The following is a 24,919-nucleotide window of genomic DNA, read 5'->3' as shown; positions in this document are numbered from 1 at the left end:
ATTCATGATACATGACAATCATTCGTATAATCTTATTCCTTTAAATTTATGTATAACATGCGTCGTAAACTCGTGTAGCGTGTGTTTGAATTCAAAAAAAAAAAAAAAAAAAAAAAAAGAAAGAAAGAAAGAAAAAAAGTAGAATTCCAAGTAGAATTAATCGATTGGTCCCCGTATATTCGTACGTAAGATGTATCTCACAAGGCACGCGCAAGGTACAGGGAGAGAAGAGAAAATCGATAAAGGGATTTCTTTCAAGCCGTTTTCTTTCAAGATTCTCCGTCACGAATGTTTCGGGAACAAGGCTAAAGAACGAACGACGAAAAGACGATCGCGTGGCGTGGATACAAAGACTTTTTGCGGCGAACCGAGAGTTTTTGACACGAACCAACGTTTCTGTCTCTCGTGTGCCCTTTTACCATGCTTTCTCCGTGGTGTGACGGCAAAACAATTTCCACTAACCAACTTACAACCCAATATAAATTGTGATACCATTATCATCCTCCATTACGCGATGCACTTTTCTGTCTCTTCTTGTAAAATTCGGAATAAGAGCGGTTGAAACGAACCGTTTTTTGATCCATCATCGGGTTAGAAATAATTCGAGGAATCGAATAGCTTAAGTAGACCTAGATAGACAATGGTCAGACGATAGAAATTTTTACGATAATTACGTACAAAATTTGGTTATTTCTTAGAAAAACTTTTTCAACGATATTTATATCTTCCTCCATGCGAGTAACGCGATAATTTTATTGTTTGATCCCTGATAGAATAAGGGGAAAAGAATGCATTAATAGGGAATGGGAATAGATAAAAACAGTATTTGATATTTAAGTGAATTGCACTGGCAATGGGCAGGCATTAGAGACAATTTCATTCGCGTTCGCTCGCATAATTTCCAATCACTTTTCTAATTATATAACTTTATTACTCGTTTATTTATAACCATATCGCTTGTTTTTAATTTATCCGCATTTCAAATACATTATATAGATTTTATTATACGTTGCCAAGTTAATTCCGTTAGATTACTACTACGAGGATAATTAGACACCTAAAACATAAAGCTTGTAAACACGAAGAAAATTGCGTAACAACTTGCAATTAGACGGTCTATTGCCTTTAGAAACCCTGTGCTTACCACTCGATCTCGAGCGTATGCCGGATCGAGTTGCACGTGGTTTAAGTAGACGAAGATAGTAACGAGCAAACAAGCGTAAAATCGACTAACGATGCACTCGGGTTAATTTTCATAATTCATCGAATAGAGGATTGAAACGCGTCACTGGCTATCGCGAATGATTTTAGCATCGGCAGCTACGATAACACGTAGTCGTAAAATCGCAGCAGTGAAATTAACGAAACTCTTGGAGTACTACGCGAGTACCGAGGAAAACTTTATAATTTCCATTAACCAGCGAAATGAGTTTCGTAAGATTGCAAAGAGAGAGAGAGAGAGAGAGAGAGGAAGAGAGAGGAAGGAACGTATCCTCGTTACGATTAAACAAATTTCGCTAAGAGAATGCAAACGTTAACAAAAGGGAGGAAAAGGAGAGACGAGGAAAAAAGAAAAAGATATATTTCGAAGAAAAACTAGGAGCAGAGTTTCAACGAATTTACGTTACAAGGAATCGACTAATTCTTCTTCTTTTTTTGTAATATAATAATAATAAAAAAAAAAATTGTTGCCTTACCGTGTTCGATGCTTCTTATATTTTCCGCAAGAATTTTCCTTGCATTGAATTTTATAGCGACCTCGAGGAACACCGTGGGATGGAAATATTGTCTAAAAGGGTCTCGGATAATATTAAAACTCTTTACGGTAAATAATTAAGTTTGCAACGAAGCAGTTTCAGTTTACCTTCGAGAACAGGTATCCGAAACATTTATAGAACTAGAAATTGCATTTCTTCTTAAGAGCAAAAAATAGCGTACGGTTAAAACAATATCGCTAGATATCGTTTAGTTACCTTGATAAATATTCGATTTCGCAAATAGCGAGCAATTAAATGTAACCCTGCTTCAACTCATCCTCTACGCCTCCTCTCTTATTTTTAAAAAAAATTCCAACGGATATAGAAAAGAATAAAAAAAAAAGAGAGAGAGAAAAAAAAGAAACGATACGATAAGGCGAATAAGTTTGGAATTGAGCGGTATATCTCGAAGATTTAGATAGCATCCTCGAGATTTCGCCTGAGGTATTGGCTGGAACAAGCAACTGGACATAAATCCCTGTTTGCTTTGTCGTCCAACGCACGGGAGAAGGTGAAACAAGCCTGATTGGCAAGTTAGATCCTCGGAGGCTACTTTCGGGAGACGTTCTCCCGGTCGATAGGTCATGGTTCGAAGTATGTGCAAACATAATTTCGCTAGTGCTTACAAAGACCCTTTCACAGAAAGGCGTTCGTAGAAGCGAAGAGGATGGCGATAATTTACGTTACTCGAGGAGGAGAAGTCGCATATACCGAACAGAGACTTTTCATTTTTTAAGAAATTTACCAACGAGAGCACGAGATTTGCAGAGAAATAATCAAGATGCAACGCACGTTTAAATTTATTTTTATTAAATGCATCAACAAACTAATTTAAACGTAAAAGTTTGCAAATCAATTATAATTGTATAATTCACTCTCCTCGTAATTCGTAATAATAATAATAATAATAATAAAATAACACGGTAATAATATTTTTCATTAAATATTCATAATCGAGTCGATGAATATGAAAGAATTCAAGTTCGTCAAGCGACAAAAAAATAAAAAAATAAAAATAGAAGCGAGTACTCTTTTCTTCTCAAATTAATAAACGTAACGCTCATCCAGCCGATAAAATGGCGGGGAGAGAGAAAAAAAGGAGTTGTATCAAAGGATCGATTAATTAAATGGACTTGCCCTTAAGCTCCATGTCCGTGACCTGATCCGCTTTGTAGGTGGCCGTCTCCCTGCGATCCCCAACCATGAAATAAATATTCGTGTATTCCTCTTCGTTACCACCGGTCCCGTTCCTCGCCTCGAGGTCCATGGCCAAACGACTAATATCGGCCTTGAACCGGCTTCCGCTCCTCTGTGCTCGACCTTGCGACGACTCGCGAGCCGACCCGGCCGCCTTCCTATTATTACTCGGGGCTGCACAAATCATTTCACCGAAAATCGTTCCAAAATCGACATATATATGTATATCATGATAGGAAAAAGATAAGGATAAGAAAGGAAGGAGAGGAATCAACTAACCTGTGGTCGGGTGTAGAGAGATAGCGGTATCCTCAGCGAGCTCATCGTCGCATCGCCGCCCCGGCGGCAACAACCGGGTCACCCCCGATTATCGCACCTGTCGACTTCGTACCTGCCGTGGCCAACACCCGCAGGGTGAACGATTCAGCGTTGCAGGATCCCGTCGATGACCGTCCAGCCGCCAACCGAGAGGACGACCGCTCGTCTACTACCAGCTCACGCTGCGCTCCTTCATGGTCCATTCTGTAAATTTCCCAAAACAACGTTCCTTTCTTATCCATCTTTCTCTTATCTATTATCTCCACTTTCTCTTTTCTCTCGTGTATATAATAACACCGCCCTTCCTCGAAATTTCACCCGAGAACGGATCCCACCCTGATCGGTCGGTCGGTGGTACGCGAATAAGAAATGCACGTTTGGAGGCGTGGAGCGAATCGATTACAGGCCGGCCCGACATACTTGCTTACTTCCCTCCGTCCAACCCTGTCGAGCGAAATGCAAAGCGTGGACCGTTTGAAAAATTCACCGAACACCGAACGACGAACAACGAAACAGCTGGAGAGTTGGAGTTTTCCTCCCAACACCGGTGTACTGTACAAACTTGGAACGAGGCAATAAATTCAAGATAAGCAAAAAGATGGATGGAGCAAGAAGTGGTACTCGAGGATGAATATTGAAAAAGTGTGGGAATATAGATGGGAGAACTGGAAAGTTTCGTTCGAACAAAAAAGTGATGCGGGTGTAGTACGCGTTGCTTCTTCTTCGTAAATTTTTTAATTTACACGGCCTACTATATATATATATATATATATAATACTATATACTGAATTCGATAAAAACGGGGGAGGCCGCGTTGTTCGTCGAGTATGGCGAATAATTTGGCGATGGGGATGATTGGCATTATGTCGATTTATCAAGTTCCACGAGTATAATATCAAGAATAAAATATAATAATAATAATAATATATAATATAATAATAATATATCGGGATACGATTTATCAATTATCGAATTTCTAAATCAAAATTTCGGACAAAACGCCCAAATGTGAATAGTAGGTGAAAATAAAGAGACCAATTATACGTATTGCGGCGTACATGCATATTGAATCGCATTATCGAGTCGAACAAAAGGAGAACCAGTTACGAAATTAATATTTGATCTAGTAATCTGCTGGAGGTATCGATCGAATTAATTATAATATCAATATTCGGAATATAATATACAGAAATAATGGAGAGAGAGAGAGAGAGAGAGAGAGAGAGAGAGAGAGAGAGAGAGAGAGAGAACGAATTATTTATCTCTTTCTAATTTAAAAGTCTCGTCGAGGATATCGACATTCATTTCGATGCATATTCGATGGAATATTCATCGATAGTATTTTGAATATTGGAGCGTGATTAAATGGAACGATATTTTAATTATTTATTATTTTTCGTTTAATCTTTACATAAATTTTAAACGACACAAGAATAATTAATACGACTCCTCTTTACGTTCTTCGCATTCCTACTTATAAAACGAACTGTCACTTCCTTACAAATTCAATTTTCAACGAATTCCACTTATATACGACGAATATCGCTCGATTATTTCTTCATAGTTGATACAACCATCTGAAATCCTGTCGTGCGTAACGTGCCGCGTCGATTTCGTATAAAGGAAGATGTCACGTGAAGTCTGGAACGGGGAAACCTGTTGCGGAACAATGTCTATTACGCGTGGCGCGGCCGAATGGTTTTCAACCCGCGTGCGAGATCCGCATGAAAATTCATGTTCGCGTCGAATCGGCGGTTTTAATTGAATCGAAGCGTTCGTACTTGATAACGTGACGAGATATCCACCGCCACGATGGGTGGATAATCGAGTGAGGCGCGTCAGATCGAAAGATCGAAGTCTATCGCACGACGGCTTTCGAAATCAGAGATATCGGGATGACGTCGACAGGCGGACATCTTGGACAGGGAGGGAAACCACTTTGAAAAACTTTTCCTCGCGCGAAATTGAAATTAACCTCTATCTAGATTTAATATCTTGGTAAATTGAATTTCATATTTCTTTCTTTCTGTTATTTTTTTAATCCTTGGGAATTTCGTAGGGGAAAAAAAAAAAAAAAAAAATTGAAAGCGCGTTCGCTCAACGAAGATCCTTAATACTCGTGCCTCTCGTTTGCAAACAGACCGATAAAATACTCGAAATCCTTGAAATCTCTTCTTTATCGCGATTTAGGTTCGATAATCCCGCATTAATCTGGACGGTTGTAACGTTTGAAAGGGATCGAGGAAACCGATCAATGGACAAGCGTTTTAGATGTAAAGCTCGAAGCGTGAAATATACCCCAAGATTGAACCGTGCACGGATCCCGTGGGGGATCGTGCGCCTCTAATCCAGCCGGCCGATCTAAAAAGGTGATTTTTCAGGATTAAGAGTCGCGCGGCCAATCGGTGTTGCGCATCCCTCCACCCACCCTTTCCACGGTTTTTACGTTCCAACCCTTCGATCGGATGCATCTCTGCCGTTCCATAGCTTCCAATTGATTAACCGATATCCAAACTTGCAAACATCGAATTTTGAACGCGATCTTCCGGTTGAAATCGTCCCGAATCAAACTTGGGCCAATAATTGGGCCAAAGAAGGAAATTTCGATCCGTTGCTTCGCGAGATGCGACGATGTTATCGCCCATACACACGGCAGAGACATTTCTTAGCTCTTCTATTTTTTTTTTTTTTTTTAAGAAGGGGAGAGAAAGGAAGAATCGTTGATGGCGTTCACGTCACGGTTTTCGAATTCAATTCACGTTTTCAAATTCCATCGAGGCTGCTCATCTCGGTCGGTCGGCTAGGATTTTAATATGTGTCTGTATACGTAAACAACGTGATTTGCAAACGCGGTTACACTTGCGCAAACATCACTGTCAATATTAACAGCTGGGCCGGGAACAATATTAAATATATAATTTCGTGCGCGCGCGTGTACATCTACCACGAATCCCCCTTTCGTTCAACGTAAAACGGAAAAGGAGTATTAATAATTAGATCCAACACACGCGCGATATTTTTCGTCAAAGAATTTGGCTCCGAGTAATTTCTCTTTAATAATCCTGACGCGTGCTCAATTTTCATCGTGGACGGGAAAACTAGCTTTTCCCTCTTAGGCATCGAGGGAATTTTGTTCTACCTTTTTTTTTCCCTTCGTAAATTTACTTCGTAATTAATAAAAAGAGAGAATTAATTAAACGTAATTAAAGTCGTCTTTTTTTTTTTTTACGTTTTCGAGTAATTCGATAATTATAAACGCTACCAGATTCTCCTAGTTTTTCCGAATTTTAAAACTTAATTGAAAACGCGATGGAAGCAAGGAGAGGAATAAAAATTTTCTTTTCCCGAAATTTGACGATACGCTCGAAGTGTAAAATTAATTACGAAACGTCGGAAAATATAATCATCGATCGTATATTTGTTGAAAACATTGTTAATAAAATAATCTTTGTTGAATCAATCTTCGTTCGAGGTTCTTTAATATTAATTACGCTCGTACGAAAACAACGATTAAAGTAGAAGGCAAATATCACTTGTTATTTGAAATAATATAATAATTGTAACTCGTTCGTTTTATTTTCGACGAAACAAATTTCATTGGAAACGACAACTTTCGATGTTATTTGTCGGCGACAAATCTACGTAATAATAAAAGGAAAATATCGAAATTTCGAGCGTTTGCAAAAAGTGTGTTCGCGCGTATAACTTCCGATTCGTGACCGTGGGGATGTTTGCGTCGCTTTAATAGCAGCGCATTAAAAAGGCACTTCGTGAAATTGTCAGAAAGCAGAACGCATTACGATCGCAGATACACGCGTAAAAGAAGTAAATTATTATCATCGAAGCGATATGATCGAGGATGTTTCTCGTAAAAAAAAAAAAAAAAAAAAAGAAAAATGAACTCACGTCGCTAAAAGCCACGTATGTTTTTATACGTACATTCCTTCCACTCGACAAGTTTACGACTCGAATACAACGTCGATTATGTATCGACGAATTTGTCAGAGAAACGTATCAACATTTTAGAATCTTCTCTAATTAGATTCTTAGTGGAAAAAGGGGGGAGAAAAAAGTTGGTCGTCGAAAATTAGTGCGATTAATTAATTTCTCGCAAGTCTCGACTATTCGTGGCGCAGTAAGCAAGAAGTTTGAAGCGATTAAAGTTGACTAACGTAAGTGTATCAAACGGTCGAAAGACCACCGTTGCGAACGTTTCAAGGCGATTAAACGACCGCGTAATTACGCGTTCAATGAGAACAGAGCGTTATCCAGGATGTGGCGAGGGTACTCGAGTTAGAACGCTTCCTCGAATGCAAATTACGCGATCCAGTGACAGTGTACCGACTCCACGTCGGAAACAAAAAGCGCGAACAGCACGGAATTTCGTTCGCGTACTGTTTCACCACTGCCACGACCCAATTTCACCGATCTAATTAACCGTGAAACCGTTTTCCTTTATTTTTCCTTTCCTAAATAACATCTCGTCCATTCGTTCGTTCGCTCCACCCTTTCTCCCCCGCCGTCCCTACATTTTTCTCTTTTCTTTCTTTCTTTCTTTCGACCGCTTTATTTCGCGAATATTTTGTTTCGTAAGCCGATTCAAAGCCATTCTTTCTCCATCGGCTGGTCCGAGCAGCCTTTGGAATCCAACGAGGGTTATTGGTTCGAGTTATTAAAAAAAGAAAGAAAGAAAGAAAGAAAGAAAGAAAGAAAGAAAGAAAGAAAGAAAAAGGAGAGATGTTTTCGAGGTAAGGGTGAAATACTTTGTAAGGTGAGGAGGGTCGATAAATAATATCGAGATGGACGGCGACGAGAAACTCGGACACGATTAAGAAGAATTGCCACGGAGAAAACCTAGCTTTACGTATTGTTTCTTTCGGAAAATTTATTCAGGCAAAGTTTCTTTCTTTTTTTACTGGAAGATACGATTTAGCAAGATCGTATGGGGACGACGCTCAGCTGCATGCATACAGCGGGCGATATAAGACTAGGATCGATCGGAGGCGAGATAAAAAGCGGAGGAGAGTGGATATTAAGAGCGTCGAGACGATGGTTTCGCTCTCCCGTGGCAACGTCGTCCCACCACCCCGTGGCGAGCGTCGGCTTCTCGGCGATGACTTCCATCGGGATGACTCAGGGAAAAAGGAAGCGTGCTAACGAGCCCCGGTCAGCATTAATTGTAACATCCTCCCAACGGTAGCGGACCGCTTCCGTCGCGCGATCTCCTCGCCTCTGAAACGAAGGAAGCTACCAAGACGACCTCAACGCCCACGCGCCCACCGACTCGTATACGCCCTTTCCACGCCGCCTCTCCCCCACCGAGCCGAGGTGAAAATTTTTTCGCGCCAATTTTCCTCCCTCCCTCCCTCCTCCATCAAATCATCATTCTCGCTTCTTCGCTTCCGCTCCTTTCCTTTCGTAGTACACACCGAGCCATTTCTTATTCTCGTCTCGGAACTTGTACACTTTAACCGGTTGCTTCAATTGAATAATATTCCTCATCCTGTTTGTCCTTAACGTCCACCGATCGGTTCGCCCGAATTTTCCAAAATTCGCGCAAATCTTTCGATACACGCGTCGAGGAGAGATAACGAATTTCGGTGCGGTTTAAGAGCGCATCGCGCCGAGGCAGTAGCACTCTCTCATTCCGGATACAGGTACCGTACACGCATTAAATTCAACGCACGCCGGAGCGTGTCGCGAGATGCGGGTACGTTACTACAAGTAGCACAAACCTCGCCCTCCCTGCGCCTTTCTCCCTACGGGATTCACGTTTTACGGTCTCGTTTTATTGCACGCACGCCGATAAAATTCAGTCGGGTAATACCCCCTCCTGATAAAACTTTATCGGGGTTTGTCGCTCCGGCCATCGTTTCGAAACGATCCGTCCATTTTTATCTACATCTTTCCCCGTACCTTACCACCGCCGTAATTTCTTCCCATTTCCGATAATTCTCGAACGCGATTCGATCAATACGATACACTGTATACCTTTATTGTTATTCCCCGTTTTATTATCGATCGTCACCACCAACTCGAAAATACAACTTTCTCCATCGATCTCTCCAATCGAAATCTCCGAGTCTAGAGACTCGTTTGTTCGTCACGCGAGACGTTTCTCTATAAACAAATCTAATTCAAATTTCCAGCTACGAGCTGGTTAAACGTCCGTCTCCATCGTTCCGGTCCGCACCGTGTGAAATGTGCGCCTGCGAGGAAGCGGGCGCATCGAAGCAAGAAATCAGCGCGCAATGCTTTAAATTTGACACCGCGCCGCGGATAAATAATCAGAGAGGAAAAACGTGACTTATGACAATTAATTTAATATTTATCTCGAAAATAAACGGACAAGTTATAAAAGAGAGAGACAAATGGAATGGATTGTTATTGTCATTGGCCGAGGAATCGGTCTTCCTCGATAATCTAATAATTTTCCGTGTTCCAAATTAATTTGGAACATATTCCGTTTAAGATCTGTATAATTTTTAAATTGTGACATTTCTCTCCTAAAATTTTATCGTACGATATTAGTTGAATCGCAAATACTTTTATTCGATTTCGAATCCGTTGGGGATTGCGGTTGAAAGCTCGTTTGTGCAGAATTTTACAATGTTAACCATTTTAAAATCGAATTATTTTTAGCCCGCGAGACCGGTTTTTTCCGAAAGATATTAATAATAGAAATATATTTTCCCGATGTTCTGATGCAGAAAAAAGATATATAAAAAAAAAAAAAAAGAATTAAATGTAAAATATTTCAAAGTATATATATCTCCGAAATACTTGTTTACTTGTTAGAAATAATTTTAGAAAGCTGTTTAACTTGTTGAAACATCTTGAACGAGAGGTTGAAGAACAAAGCGGAAGAAAAAATGAAACGTGGTTAAAACGTGGTTAAAAAGTTATCCCGAAATAACATTCAAAGCGTTTCCTTTCTTCCTCAAGCGATGACGACGAATTCTTGATATTAAATTTTTTAAACTCACCCCATCTCCCGAAACCTACGAACAGGGACGAAAGGGAAGATATTTTTGCGATACGTCTGTTCTAATTTACGAGTTTAATCGCGAATCGCGAAAGGAAAAAAAAAAAAAAAAATACACGAAATTTCAACGATTCGCCATTGAAAAGTACGTAAAATTAGCGTTCGCGTATGGCAAATGATACTTTAAATAGACATCGATCGATATTGTTCCGACAAAGCGATATATTTCTGAAATTTTTCGTGGCCGCTGGTAAATTGAAATAAATATTTAAAAATCCACGAGTATATTTGATAGAGGTAGAAGGAAGGAAAATAATAAAAAAAAAAAAAAAAAAAAAAAAGAAAAGAAAAATTCAATTTTTCGCGAACGAAGATAAACGACTTATTACATCTACAACATCAACTATGAAGCCCGACAACAACGAAATTGCTTCCTCCCCTTGCTGCTGCGAGTGAACATACGAGATGCAAAAAAAAAAAGAAAAAAAAAAAGAGAGAATATCTCGCTAGGTTGAAATTCTTCGTACCGGAAACCATAAACTTTGCCAATTTCCCAGGCAAGCTTCGTGACTTCATTACAAGTTTTACAATGCTCTTGCCTACGAAACGAGCAACCACGTTAACTTTAACGTCTTCGCCTGTAAACAAAACATCTCGCGAGATCGATAGCGTGGCGTCGAACGTCATCGTGGAGGAACACGAGGCTTACGTCACGTTTTATTGGGCGACGAATAAATCATGGTAATCGTGGCTGTCGTTAAACACCGATTCAAAGATACCGCAAGAATACAATAAGAACACCATTCCTCTACCGAAAGCATCGCGGATGCCGATTTCTGCGCGGATCTCTTTGTCTCGATAATTAAACGCTCCACGCTCCCGTGCTGCGCGCGATGAATAATTTAAAACGTTCCTTCCCGACAACGAATTATTTATACACTTTTAACGTATCCATCCGTTGCATACTTATGTGCAGGCGAACGATAATTTCGCGAATAAATTACAATATCATATCCATTCTTCTAACGAAATTACGAGAACGCGTATCGATATATTACCAATTTTCCCCGATAATATGTCCATTCACTTGGATAATCGGAATACAAAGGAAGCTGTTACGTATGATAACTCGTCGAAATCTCCCCCTCGAATAAATTTCCTTCCAATTCGTCGGCCAAACTTTAACTTTCGGGGAGAGAACCGATCCGTTCGTTTATTATTATCCGATAAAAAAATCTTTTAAACATTGATTTCCATCGCGAGTTTCACGAGATCCAGCCATTTATCTGCTCGACTCGATAACCTTTTCATCGGAAACCGTCAGATACCAACGAGTCAATCGTTCCAATCAAATTTTGCGGTTCGGGCCAAGATGCGAACTCGATCGAGTTTTTCACGGATCGGAATATCGAATATTCGATCGATCCAAAAACTGTCGTTCATCGCCGTTTGTACAATAACGTTCCACCGGGCTTCCAGCTACTAGTGTAATTAACGAGATACGCGCACGAATCTGATTATCGTGGCGCGGAATCGGAAAGAATTCGCGCGATTAAACCAGGCTGTAAACGTTGACGAACGAACAAAGAGACCGTTCCGTATCGTGTTTCAGGACAATTATGTTCGATCCCTCCACTCCCGACCCTTCGAGGGAAAATGTTAAAAGCTGCTTCGAGATCGTGTTTCTGGACACGAATTAAGGGGGGCGAAAATTTCGAGTGGGCCAACTACGCGGTGGACGTGTATTCAATGGTTTGAGAAGGAATAGACGAAGGGGGGCTTATGTGAATCGAAGGGAGCGCACCACGTTCGATATCGAATGTCAACGTGTCGAGGTAAATAATGATAACACGGGATATTATTTGATCGCCTGCAGATATTCGATTTTTCGTACGTATAATCGAGTTGGAAAATTTTTGAAAGCTTTTCTTTTCTGCGCCGACTTCATCGACACGGTTCTATTTCAAGACGAGAGATTAGAAAGTGAACAGTTTTCGCTTCAATCTTAATTCCTCTGTAATTAATAAACGATACGATTAAATGTATTAAAACGTTAATTAAAAGACGCGAAAACATTAATCAAAAGTACAAAGGGATCCGAGTTAAGCTTCAGAGCTTGGAAAAAGCTTTCTCCTTCTTATTAGTGAGGAGAGCTTACTAATATTCTCTTTTGTTCACAAAAGATGCGTATTAATATTAACGTCTTCCAACTAAAGATGTGTCATTAAATTATAGGAATACGTACATCAAAATAACGCGCAAGTATATATATATATATATTTAATTTGCAAAAATGTTTATAACGTTATTTGTTTTGTGAAATATCTGGAAGAAGAATTTTTCGCTTTATGAATCATCAGATTAGCCTTATCGTTGAACAATGTGTCAAGGTTCTAAAAGTTGCTACATTATCGTGCAACTTCCTTGTTTCTAGTGACGCGTTTATATATATATATATATATTTTTTTATCAATTAGTTTCAATTCAATTTCAAAGTATTTCAAAGATTGAAAACAAAACAACGTTTCGAGGTAAAATTTTCCGACGAAATATTTTCATCATTTTTTTATTAATCTTCTTCAGAAAAGAAAAAAAAAAAGAATTGGAAACAAGTTATCCATAAAATTCTCGAACGGAAATGGAATAGAATTTCGATCGAGAATTGTGTTGTGGGATGAAAAAGGGGGATGAGGATGATGATAATAATAAAAGGAAGACGAAAGGGAAAAATTAATTTGGATATTTGATAAACGGTAAAGCTAACCACGTAGGTCTACTAGGTATTCGCTCGTATCGAGCACAATGTAGGTAGGAAACAAAGGAAGGGGCGCGCATGTATAAAACGTTACAAAGCAGCGTTCATTTTATATGCGGGACTCTCTTTATTTGACTTCTCTCGCAACGTCCAGTAGCATTTCCATCTCCTCGTTAACGCTCGCTCGCACAACAGAAACTTTGCCTCGCGCGCGCTCTGTAAAATTGAACTGTATGAAATCGGCGTACAAGTTTTGAAAGAGAGATCGCGCGACCGCAAAAACATCCGGCATAAATCGGGTTTATCCGTTGATACAGGGCTATAAAACGAGAAACGTCTCCATTGTTCGTGATTTCTCGATGAAACATTGTTAATTCCTGAATGACGCCGATCGAACAACGGTAAATCGAATAGAGCGTGGCCGCGAAATGAAATAAACCGTCGATATTTCCGCTCGAGCGTACGAAACAGGGGATTATAGCTCGCGTCAGTTTATCGCCGTCTAATTAAACGAATTCGCCGTGACATCGTCGAAACGGACGCGTTACACGGTCGGTAATTAAAATGGACGCGTTCGATGGGCCCGAAGCAATGTCGATCGGTTGAAGTTTCGTCGTCGTCGTCGTCGTCGTCGTCGTCGTCGTCGTCCTGGACCCTCTCTCTCTCCTTCGAAACCAATATCCGATGTTTTTCCTTTCCACGCCACGATTATCTAATCCGTGATATTTCGTTTCGTGAACTCAGAGATAGATATATTCGTCGTTCAGATCGATCGTTTCGTAATTTAAGGGAAAGGATATTCGTGGTATCGTAACAAATATTCATGATTCCCGCAAGAACAATAACATCCGCGTAATCTAATTAACTAATGAACGAAATACATGGCGACGCATTATCGAATATCGCGGAATAAAGCTTCGGGAAATAAAGATATCGAGGTTGGATTAATACACGTTTCCTTCGGTATAACGCAGGCTGGGTGAACATCGACCGATAATTATACGTTCGAGCAAATTATATCGATAAAACAAATTTTCTCTCCTCGAAAACGTATATTTTTGCTTGTATTTCGTATAATAATTGAAATACGTACTGAAAAAGAGAGAGAGAAAAAAAAGATAAATTTAAATTAATAAAATAAAAACAGGATAATCCCTCCTAGATTTAAATGATTTTTTTCCTTGATTAAAATGTTTGCCTTTAATGTTTCTGGCTTGCGAAGATGGTTCCCGTGTACACGCGCGTACAAGAAATTAAGACGAAACTTTATAATGAGATTCATTACACCAAATCCTACTTAGTCCGCAATTTCGCATTTAGGAAAACGGTATGTATATATATATATATATAAATGTCATATGCAGTTTCAGATTATTAAAACTAATAACTTACTTAGCAACACGCGTTATAAAATAATTCCTTTGTATCGTCGTCGTATAGAATCGGAAACCACGCAAAAAGTATGACGGAAGATATCAACGGAGATAGATGTATTCGTTGAAAAAAAAATGAAAAGTATACAATTTATTTCCTCGCCACAGAATCGTCCCATCCTCGAGCAGAGACGAAACGACGCGTGTCGTCGATGCATGCAGTTTATTACGCGAATGCATTATTCAAACGTTTCGCGTACAGCACAAGATTTTAGTCCCAATCCACCTCGATATCGATCGCCTATTCCTTGGAATCGATCCCACACTTGCCAATTATGACCCAGTTCCAGCCACAAATTCTGCGTGTGCGGCTAATCATATTGTTCAAATGCCTGTCTCGCGTTTTCGCGATCCTCGTGCATAAATTGATTTGTGTCGATGATTCGAGTGTAGTGATTTTAAGTAGGAAAAGGAGGATACTTCTAAATGAACGGAAAATGCACGTACGAGTAGGATAGTTTTCGGATAAATGATATTCGATACGTTAAACAAGGATTATTCGAAATGACGTCTTGTCTGCGATATAATCCGCTTTATCTGTAATCGAATAGCGTGAAATTCGACTAATGGATGATCATTAATTATCTCGTAATTGAATAAATTATGAATATTTTATAGTAGGAATAATTAATCTCACAATGGATAATACGGACAGATGCGAGTTGGGTTTATCTTGAGAAGAAATCGGATGGACGGAAACGGCGAAGATAAAGCGATTATTTCCTTCGAATAACGCCTTGTTTCTTCTTATTCTTATTTAACGAGAGAAACGAGAAAGAAAAGGAAAAGATACGATAGAAGAGGGGGGGAATTATGTCAAGTTCACGATCGACCTTTGCAAAATATTCTTTTTTAATATTTCCATCGTATTTGGCCCGTATCGAAGAAATGTACGATTCGATTTGGAAAAGAAAAAAGCGACTTGGGAAGGGATTTATTTACATGGAATCGCTTTTCGAAACAAACCAAATTCTATAGGTCAATAGAGTTTTATTCAATGAAAAATAAAATGGGACAAGGGAAGAGGAAAAACGGATTATACGAAAGACGTAAGAAGAAGATTATCGAGAAAGACGAAAATATATTTCCGTCGAGAGGATCGTACGTTTCGGTCTGGTTTCCGTGCATTTAGAGAGGAAGAGAATACGAAAGCCTTTGTGTTATCCATCTTGTTCCGAGATACATAATTTAAAACGAAGCTTCGAGACGGTCTCGAATTTTCTTTGATACCCGGAACACGACAGAGGAAAAGTGGCTTCCGCCGTGGATCGAGGGTAGTTTCATTAAAATACGTTTATGGCTCGCCTCGATATTTCGTTGCGCCTATACAGCGTTTAACCTAGTTGCGATGTGGTGGCGAACGAATTGTTGGACGGAAAAAAGAAAGGAAGAAGAAGAAGAAAAAAAAAAAGATACGAAAGGAGGAATCAAAGAGCGGATAATACCACATTCGTAAATGATAAAGACGGATCAAATCTGCATAAAGAAAATCGATCGTGCGGAATTCTTTCGAGTAATTGCTCGAATAATCCCATCCAACTGAAGCATCAATTTCGTTGTTAAAGTATTATACGTTTTATACGCGATTATACTCGAATAAGGGTGCACGGAGAAACGTTCGAAGAGCATTGAAATAAGTTTTCCTTCGGCTTCAGATAGATTTGCTAAGTTAACGAGTTACTTTGCAAATACATATTTAACCAGGATTATTAAGCAGGATTGTTTAAGAAGAATATATAGAAGATTTAAAAATATAAGGTAAAATACGCGGTAAAAATATGGAAAAGGGAGTGGTGATGAGAAAACTGTTACATATGTAACGAGGAATAGAGCGAAAATTCGAAAAATTTCTTCATCTCGCGTGGGAGTCACCGAAACGTCGATATCTTTTAATAAATATCCATCGAGGCGCATAAAGATCCTCGATAACTTTCCATGTTCTACGAATCTCTGGGGACTAGTAGTAGTAGAGAAAAGCTTTGGGAAAAGCTCGAAATTTACCGAGCCATCCCAAAATTATATTCGCTCTTGGAGCAACGTTGAAAAACTATTCCGCGTATTTTACTCTCCATTCGAGACTAATTTACATTCGTATCGAACGGAAATTGTCTCATCCTACGATTCGTCGAGATCAGATGAGAATTCTACAATTTTTATTTATATTTCCCTCGTAATCACGATCCTGATAAATCTCGCTTAAAAATATCTTAAAGAGATACGAACGTATCGTTCATCTTCACTCCAGAGACGTTGAAATCTCATTTCGAGCAATTCAATTTCCAACTCATGAAACCTAAAACTATATAGAAATATAACGTTTAGAAATTCAGTCGGACCATTACAAGATCGTACGATATTGAACTCTCTGCTGAAATAAAAAAATAAAAAAAACTCGCTGCTTATCGCATCGTTGTTGTTATCATTGTACATTTTATAACAGGAATGTGGAAACAGTGAAGGAAAAAATTTGTGCAGAAAGAAAAATCCTCGTTTAATTTACTTAAATCTCCGTGCCTTTCCTGGCAAAAATCTTGAGATTCTTCAACGATATTGCGAGCGTTGATAGGGTATACGAAATATTTTATAGATTTTATAGATGGCAAAAATTTGAATTGAAAAAAATGGATCACGAATGGAACGAAGAACGTTTGAAAGATTGCTTTCATTATCGTTTCGATGAATTAAAATTTTGCTTTTTAAAATATATATATATATATATGATAATAAATTCAAATTTTATTCTCTCGTTTCGCTTTATTACATTTTTGAATATATTATAAAATGCATATTACAATTTAATCGCAAATTATAATATTCTCATAAAATAGGTATTACAATATTCTCATTGAAGAGATTTAAAAGCGCTCGTCTCTGCTTTATCTCCTCGATAAAGAACGAAATTAATAAACTCATATTCTTGCTACAACAAATAAATAGCGCGAACATCGAGTTGTAAATATCCCATCGATCGCGCGCTCGATCAATTTCAACTCGACGGATTAATATCTACGGAAACAACGTATTTTACGTATCCCAATGTGTTTGCTCAATGGAATATTAAAAACCTACCTATCGATAATACCTCTTTATCCAATGAATGAAACAATTAGGCGAAAAATTAGTCTCCTCTCGTCGCTCTATATTTCTCTCGTATAATAATAATAAAACGGCCCAAACTCATCGTTGGAAAAGTGTCGGGGGAAAAAATGGAATGGGATATTCCAAGTAAAAAAAGGAGAGGAAAGGGAGAAAATTTTCTCGCTATACGAGTGTCGCGGTTGACGATAGAGGCGCGATATCGATCGGAAGAGAAAAAAAGGGGGGAAATAAAGGAGGATTCTCGGAGTGGTGTGCAACCTCGGCCATTTTGATCCGGTAAATTGCAATCCTTCTTGCCCGATCATAGCGGATTAAGCGGCTATTTTACAGATGATTTCACGAGGCGAAGTTGTCGGTGTGCGACAAACCGTGAAAGCTTCGGCTTCGTTCGGGTCAAATCGATAAATGGCCGACGCGAATAGGGGACAAGGAGGCCCGACTACGTCGTCACCGACTATTATTTCACCCATTAGGAAGATTACCGGTGTGAAAAAGTTTTTCTCCGGAATCGAGGGAAAATTGCACGTGTTGAAAGTTAAACGAGGAACGCATCTTTCGAACCACGTATAATGGGAAATAAACGAGCGCGACGAGGAAGAAAGTTCTGGTAGAGAAGGTTTCGAGACGGAATTCTTGCGCGAAAGGTAAGTTGTTACGGGCAGTTTTGAAATTATAATAGTTGCAGATAGAGGAGGAGAAGAGAAAGAACGGTGGGATAAAAGGGATTTTTTTTTTTTCTTTAGAAACGAAGAAAGGATTTCCCTTTGATCTCTTTCCGAGCGATCATTTTTCTACGCAGCATATCTACGTGCACGAGAATTTTGGAAGAAATAATCGAATATTCGAATTATCGATTCAAAAATTATTAATTCGGGCGAGAAAAATATACTTTCGAATCGTTAAGAGAAGAAATAAATTTTTATCGATTCGTTTTTCAAAAAAATGATCGATTAATGATCGACACGGGAGGAGGAATAATTCAAGATATATATATACATTGTCTTCGTCTTGATTCGGTTCTATTAAGCGTACGAGGCGCATAATTCGAATATGTCAACGTCACGTACCGGTCTACGTAGGCTAACAATCGAATCGCAAATTGTACCGACATCCTGTTATAAACCATTCAACGATCCCCAAAGAGTGATACTCGAATATTTAATTATTGCTCGTGATAAAAATCAAAAGATCGATTTAATCGCGAAACAGTTTCGATACAGCTTTCGCTTTATCCAATTTGTAATTGCCCATTTCGTATCGGCTACATCGTTTACACGAATTACGAAAACGTAATTTTTACCTTAACGCAAGTAACACGAGCCTAACGTACGAATGATTGAATTAACGATACCTCTGAATATTGGAACGTTTGTTTCTATTAATTAATATTACCCGCCGCAGTTATTAACGGATAACCTATGCTGACCTAATACTTCCCGACTACGAATCATTAATACCAGCGGCACAATTTCTATATAATCACCAATCTAATCTGTAATCACGCGGAGCACAGTTTGGCAACTCGAATTAATTCGAGCAAAACTTAATATCGAGCCTCTCCCTATCGTAAAATTATATCGATTTAATTTCGCAAATGAAATAATTCGTTCCATTCGCGGAAAAAATATTCGCGATCGATTTTCGAATCGAACCATCGCCGATATTATTCGGAAAATTGTCTCCCCACACATGTTGCGTAAATGGAAAACGGCCGATTCGCTCGGTTTCTACGAACCCTGCGTTTCCTAGAACGCCGCCACTAGTTGTTTTTGAACCGACTTACACACACGCGTATCGATTCCTTTTATCATCGAACGTCTCCACACCGTGGAACATAATATTACACGTGCAACTGGTCCGCGAGGGATTCGAGCATACGTGGCCGATCGGCGGCTACGGTTACAAGTAAAAGGACCAGCACGAGCGTGATGACACGATGCGCGCATCCCATTGGAATGCATCCGTCGCGTCTGTGCCGCGTCGAGGGTCGCGCGCAAACCTTGGTCTTTTCCAACTTTCAACTTCCACGAGGTAATCGCATCGATGAGTGGAATTGGGGACTAGAACTACTCGTCCTCCTTGCGAGCAGCAGTTTTCCTTCCACGATTTTTCGAGTAATCGGGGCACGTTGAATTTTCGTACGGTAATCGAAATCGTCGACTTTGAAGAGAGAGTCGATTGTTGGAAAATAAGTAACGGATCTCTCCAATTTTTTGCAAAATTGGATTTGCATTTGGATTTGATTTGATTTGAAATTTATCGTGCAAAATCTTTGACGATCGAATCGGGTACGTTGATAAGTTTCGATAATTCGATAATTTCCGCGATCGTTCTAATTTTGTATCTTTCGATCTTTCGATCTATTACACGAGTATTAAGAACTCGAAAGATCGAGAATAAATCCAAACCAAACCATTTTCGAAAACTGTTTTCAATCAACAGGGAATACTAAGCATTATCGCTTTAAATTTTTCCTTCGATATTTCCAGCAAAAATCTGGAATCCTTTTTTTTGCCAGAAAAACGCGCGGCTCTCGATTTTCTTCTTCGTCTCGAATCGTTGTTCGGGAGGGAAAGAGACGAGGAGAGATTTGTATTTCTTATACAAACGTCTAGCCATCTAGGAGAGAAGCGAGCGAAATTAATTTTGCTAATGTAGCGAACGTCGAACAACGAAAGATCGAGAAGGGCGTATAATATTCTGCAATTGCGCGTACGACTCGTCCATGTCGTTGAAACGGTATCTCTATTATTATAAAACACGTTCGATACGCTCGATATTCCTTTGGATTTTCACGGAAAAGATGTTCCTCAATCGAGAATAATCTCCTTTGATTCCCCGACGTGACCCTGCCATTTTTCATATACGACTGGGATTTATTGACTTTTACGAAAGTAGCGGAGTTGCGCCAGGGGAAGAATCTCTGCGCCGAGATACTCCTCGTCGATTTTATTTCGACGCGACCAATGAATATCGATGCTCTACATTTTTATATCGATACTACTGGTAATAAGAAAAAAACACAATCGCTTAACATTTGCATCCGGGAAAATCGAATCGCGAGACGCGTGGACAAAAGAAATTCGTTTCGTCGAATTTCAACTCGTCCATCATCGAAAAATGGAAAAAGTGCAGACACGTTGACGTTGTTCCAGTGACGGGAAACAACTTGGTTCGCTCGGGCGGAACCCATTTTGAAAAATGAAAGCCTATCTCGAATCTACCTACTCTCGCCTTATCGAAAATCCTTTCCCCCGACAATTCTCTTTCAACCGAAACAACGGCCGCTAATTGCTTCTTTTTCCGTACGAAAAAGAAACGAAAAATCGTAAAAGCGTCGATCGCCCGATTTCTTTTCCACGAATTCGCTTTGAACGAAATCGATCGTTCGAGAAACTGGCAGAAATGGAAAAGCAAGCACGTGGATCCGCGCGAAAGAAAATCGAAAGGAGGAGAATTGGAAGGTTTGGTGGGGGAGGATGGAGAGGAAAACGTAAAGGTAAGGAAAATTGGAGTGGAGCGAAGGGGATGAAAGGGGGCGGAAGGAAAGCGGGGGAGGAAGGGCGAGCGCGACGGAAGAAAACAAACGCTCGTTAACGAGTCGCATCAGGGCAGATTGAAGAGATTTCCTGCCGCGGTTCGACCATCTCTCTCTCGCTTGTACGTAGCCCGACGACGACCGGGGCCAGAGGTTAATTTATCGAATTAAACGTCGCACAATTGCGTTATAAGTCCGAGTCACCGCCACTTTTTGCCGCTGCGTATATGTGTGCCAACATACGTGAAGCTGGCTCGTTCGCCCCTTTCTTTCCCCTCGCGCAAATCCACGCAATCCTCGCGGAAACAGCGTTTCGTTCAGAGTTAATCGAAAGCGTCGATTCGATCGATTTCCAATCCAGAGGAGAAAAATATATTGTACATCCTAGGTCGAGGAGGAGTCATTCCTTGCTTTCCGATCATTTCCAATCGACGAAAATGACGAAGGAGATGCGATTTCTCGCGTATCGAAGAGAAAACGGAGAGAATATAATAAGAGTATCCGTGGATCAAACGCGTGCGCCTTCGAGTGGAAAAAACGGTGTATAATTATTCAGAAATGGGGAGAGGATTAATCGAAGGTGAAACAGGATGGGAAGCTTTATTAGTTGAAAAGTTGACTGGAACGAGGGAATAATTTGGAATACGCTTCGAGGCACGTCTGCAATTCCACGAAAGTATGTTCGCTCGTAGCTAAAATTATTTCGACCCTTTCCCAAAGTGGAATTTTCGCCATTATTAAATCCATCCTTGATCCGTTACACGTTTATACGAACGTTTATCAGAATTTCTCGAGTGCGATTTTATTACCCTTTTACACGCGCGATAATTCGCCACGTGGAAACGAAGTATGGAAGAGAGAGAGGTTTGTCAACCATGTGGCTCGTTCACGGCGATGGACATGGAAGCCACGTAGCCGACTGCGAAACCCGATTTCGCCGTATTCAACGGCGATATCGATCCCGAAATGCGCGCTCGAAGGCGTGGACGCGGTCTGACCCAACACCAGCCAGACATCGCGTCGGTCTGAATAGCAGCATCGGGGTGAATGGAAATCCCGTTTCTCGGGATAGGTCGGGAGGGTGCACGCAACCCCTCGGTGCGTGTTCGTCATCGACAATGGCGGCGATGGGCGAGAAAATCGAACGATCGATGCTCGAACGCCTTCACGCGAGGGGAAACGTTGAGCATCGACAGGGAGATTAATTTAAATGTGTATCGGCCAACCGAGGGAGGATTATCGTTGTCGAAAACAGGTGAAAGGGGGAGCGGCGTAGCTTTGATAGGATCTCGGTTTCCGATCAACCGTGAATCTTAGAATTACGGCTTTGATCTTGAATCGAGTATTTCTCATCGCTTTGTGTGCCTCCCTCGGCTGTTAATGAGACGCGATTCGGACTCCTCCATTGATAAACGTCCTCCTTTCCACCCATGAATTCGTGCATTTCGTCTGATTATCCGATCAAACATCGTACGTATTACGATTGTGGTCGAAGAAGAAGGGAGAAGAGATACGCGGTGAATGGAAAACGCGCGAGAAAGGAAAAAGAGTTTGCAAGTTTGAGTTGAGAAATCCTTCTAATCTTTCGTTAATCGGCGAAACGAATACAAAAAGGAGAGGAAAGGAGAGCTTTCGAATTTAACGATCCTCCTCGTGAATATTCGAAGGGATGTAAAAGGAGAGGAAAAATCGAAAGAGAGAGAAACGAGTTGACTCGTGGAGCAAAGAAGAGAAGAGGAATCGGAATGGATCGTGTATTCAAAATTGCGGAAGGAACAACGCAATAATGTGCATCCATCGAGAGGAATCCTTCGAGAGCAAATTGCCACTTGGCTCGACATCGCTCCAAATTGCGTCTCTTCGATCGTATTCGTATATATATATATACATTTAGATGCTTTGCATTTATTAGGGAGCAAATTCGAGGAATATAATCGAATTGCGGGATCCTTCCGTACGTAATTCGATGATTCGGCTGCATCGATGGCGAAACGACGTCCCCACTTTTGCCTCGTCCTCGATAAACCGAAGAAAAAGATGCTCGGGACGGGGTCGTAGAGAATACACTTATAGAAATTGTCCATCGATGCGATCGAGGGAAGGGCAAAAAGGTTTGGGCTTCTATCGAGTGGTGAAAGCACTCGACGAGGTGTCCGGGAAATACGAGGGAATAACGGAGCTAGCGAGAGTAATTTTGTCGATGCGACATCCTTTCTTCCATCGTATTTTCATCCACTGAATATACGAATAAAATTCTACAAATTTCTCTACGAATTTTAAACAAACATTTTCACTCCGTCGAATCGGTTGTAACAAAGTTTCTCAAGATAACTCGATGTTTCGGATGATACGTAAAGCCGTACGTTGGCTAATCCCGCAACTACCACCACCTGGTCCCCGAGCGAAAGTTCATTAATACGGAGGTTCCAGCCGAGAATTTGGTCGTGTAACTTTGTCAAATCTAACGTGGGTTATATTCCGTTCCAGCGGGTGCGTTTAACAATTGAAATAGCTCGAATTAATATCTCCACGAACAATTTTGCAAAATAGATTTCTCTGAAACGGAATAAGAAATTCTGATATACCGTTAAACGCTTTTTCCAAGGATAAAGAGGAAAGGATTTTTTTTTTCTTATTGAAACATTAAGTTCCATCGATAGGATATTACAATTATCATATTGGCTGGCAATTAGACGAGTTTCGCGCGATTACGATTCTGGTTTTAATTTCTGCCTGGTCTCTCGGAGCGAAATCTTATTAGAAGTTAACACCGATCGGGTATATTTCCTCTTCCAACGCGAAGATACACGGTGAGCCCGAAAAATCGGTACGAACGAACTTCCCTCTATAACCGCGATACAAATTTTTCTACTTGTTAGATCTAACCGAATCTCGTGTATCACGTGTACTACCATATATCCGATGTACGCATAACCGACATATGACATTCCGATCAATATACGGTTACGCAGAAATTCAATTCGACGCATAATCGCCCTACGTTGGAATCCTCTTCCACTTTTGCCAACTGCAACGATCGAATTTGATCGGAATCGCTGTTCGCTCGTTTATCCCCATCGATCAATGGCGAATTCTCGCGAATTACGCCGAGATGGAACGAGATGAAAGAATGGGAAGGGTGATAAAAATCTGGTTTTCCAACGATTTTTCGCTCTCGAGCAAGGTCGGCGATAGGCTAAACGAGGCGATTAGCTATCCTATTGGTGGGTCACGGTGGGGCGCATTATCAAGCGAGTAGCCGCGGATTCTTCCCTCTCGCCGCGGTAACAATATTTGCGGAACACTTAAATGGAATCTTGTACCGCCTCTCTCTCTCTCTCTGTCTGTCGTAGTTACGTTGCTCGCGCCGATACCGTGCGCGCACGATCGTAAAGTACGCGCCATTATTACGGTCGTGATAGCGCGTGCATATACACGGCACTTAACGCCGCAATGGGGAGGATCGGCGGGGGTGGAGAGCACGGGATACCGAATATAATAGATCGACAAATTGTCGAGGAATAGGCGCGCTAATGCACCATTCCTGCGATATCGAGGTTCCAGTTTCTCCGTGTTTATAATCCCAAGATTATTGCAATATCGCCAATATGCAAATACGTTCGAGTTTGTCAAAGTCGTGTTTTTTTCTTTCTTTCTTTTTTTTTTTAACGTTCGCCGTTATACACGCGGCATCATACGCGGGAAATAATCTTAAAATCGCTGAATCTCGATTTGCTTCTTTCTACGATTTGAATTTTTTCATTTAATCTCTGCTACGTACGTACGATCGTTAATCGTAATCTCGCTTATTTTCAAAGCATTTTCTTTTTTTTTTTT

General features: G+C 40.3%; 1 protein-coding gene across 4 annotated transcripts in view; it reads right to left on the bottom strand.

Moving 5' to 3' along the window:
- Positions 1-24,919, bottom strand: part of Pde9 (phosphodiesterase 9) — a 101,155-nt gene that overhangs the window by 35,357 nt on the left and 40,879 nt on the right. For all 4 annotated transcript variants that reach the window (XM_086907770.1, XM_086907772.1, XM_086907771.1 and 1 more), the window contains 2 exons: positions 3,234-3,476; positions 2,895-3,128 (listed from right to left, as the gene is read on the bottom strand). In XM_086907770.1, coding sequence (XP_086763896.1) covers positions 2,895-3,024 — 130 coding nt within the window. In that variant the 5' untranslated portion in view covers positions 3,025-3,128; positions 3,234-3,476. The remainder of the gene's footprint in view (positions 1-2,894; positions 3,129-3,233; positions 3,477-24,919) is intronic.

Source organism: Apis florea, unplaced genomic scaffold, assembly GCF_048593485.1.
Source record: "Apis florea isolate Af1SG1 unplaced genomic scaffold, ASM4859348v1 contig_2897_pilon, whole genome shotgun sequence".
Taxonomy (NCBI): Eukaryota; Metazoa; Arthropoda; class Insecta; order Hymenoptera; family Apidae; genus Apis; species Apis florea.
This window is presented reverse-complemented; position numbering and strand designations above follow the sequence as displayed.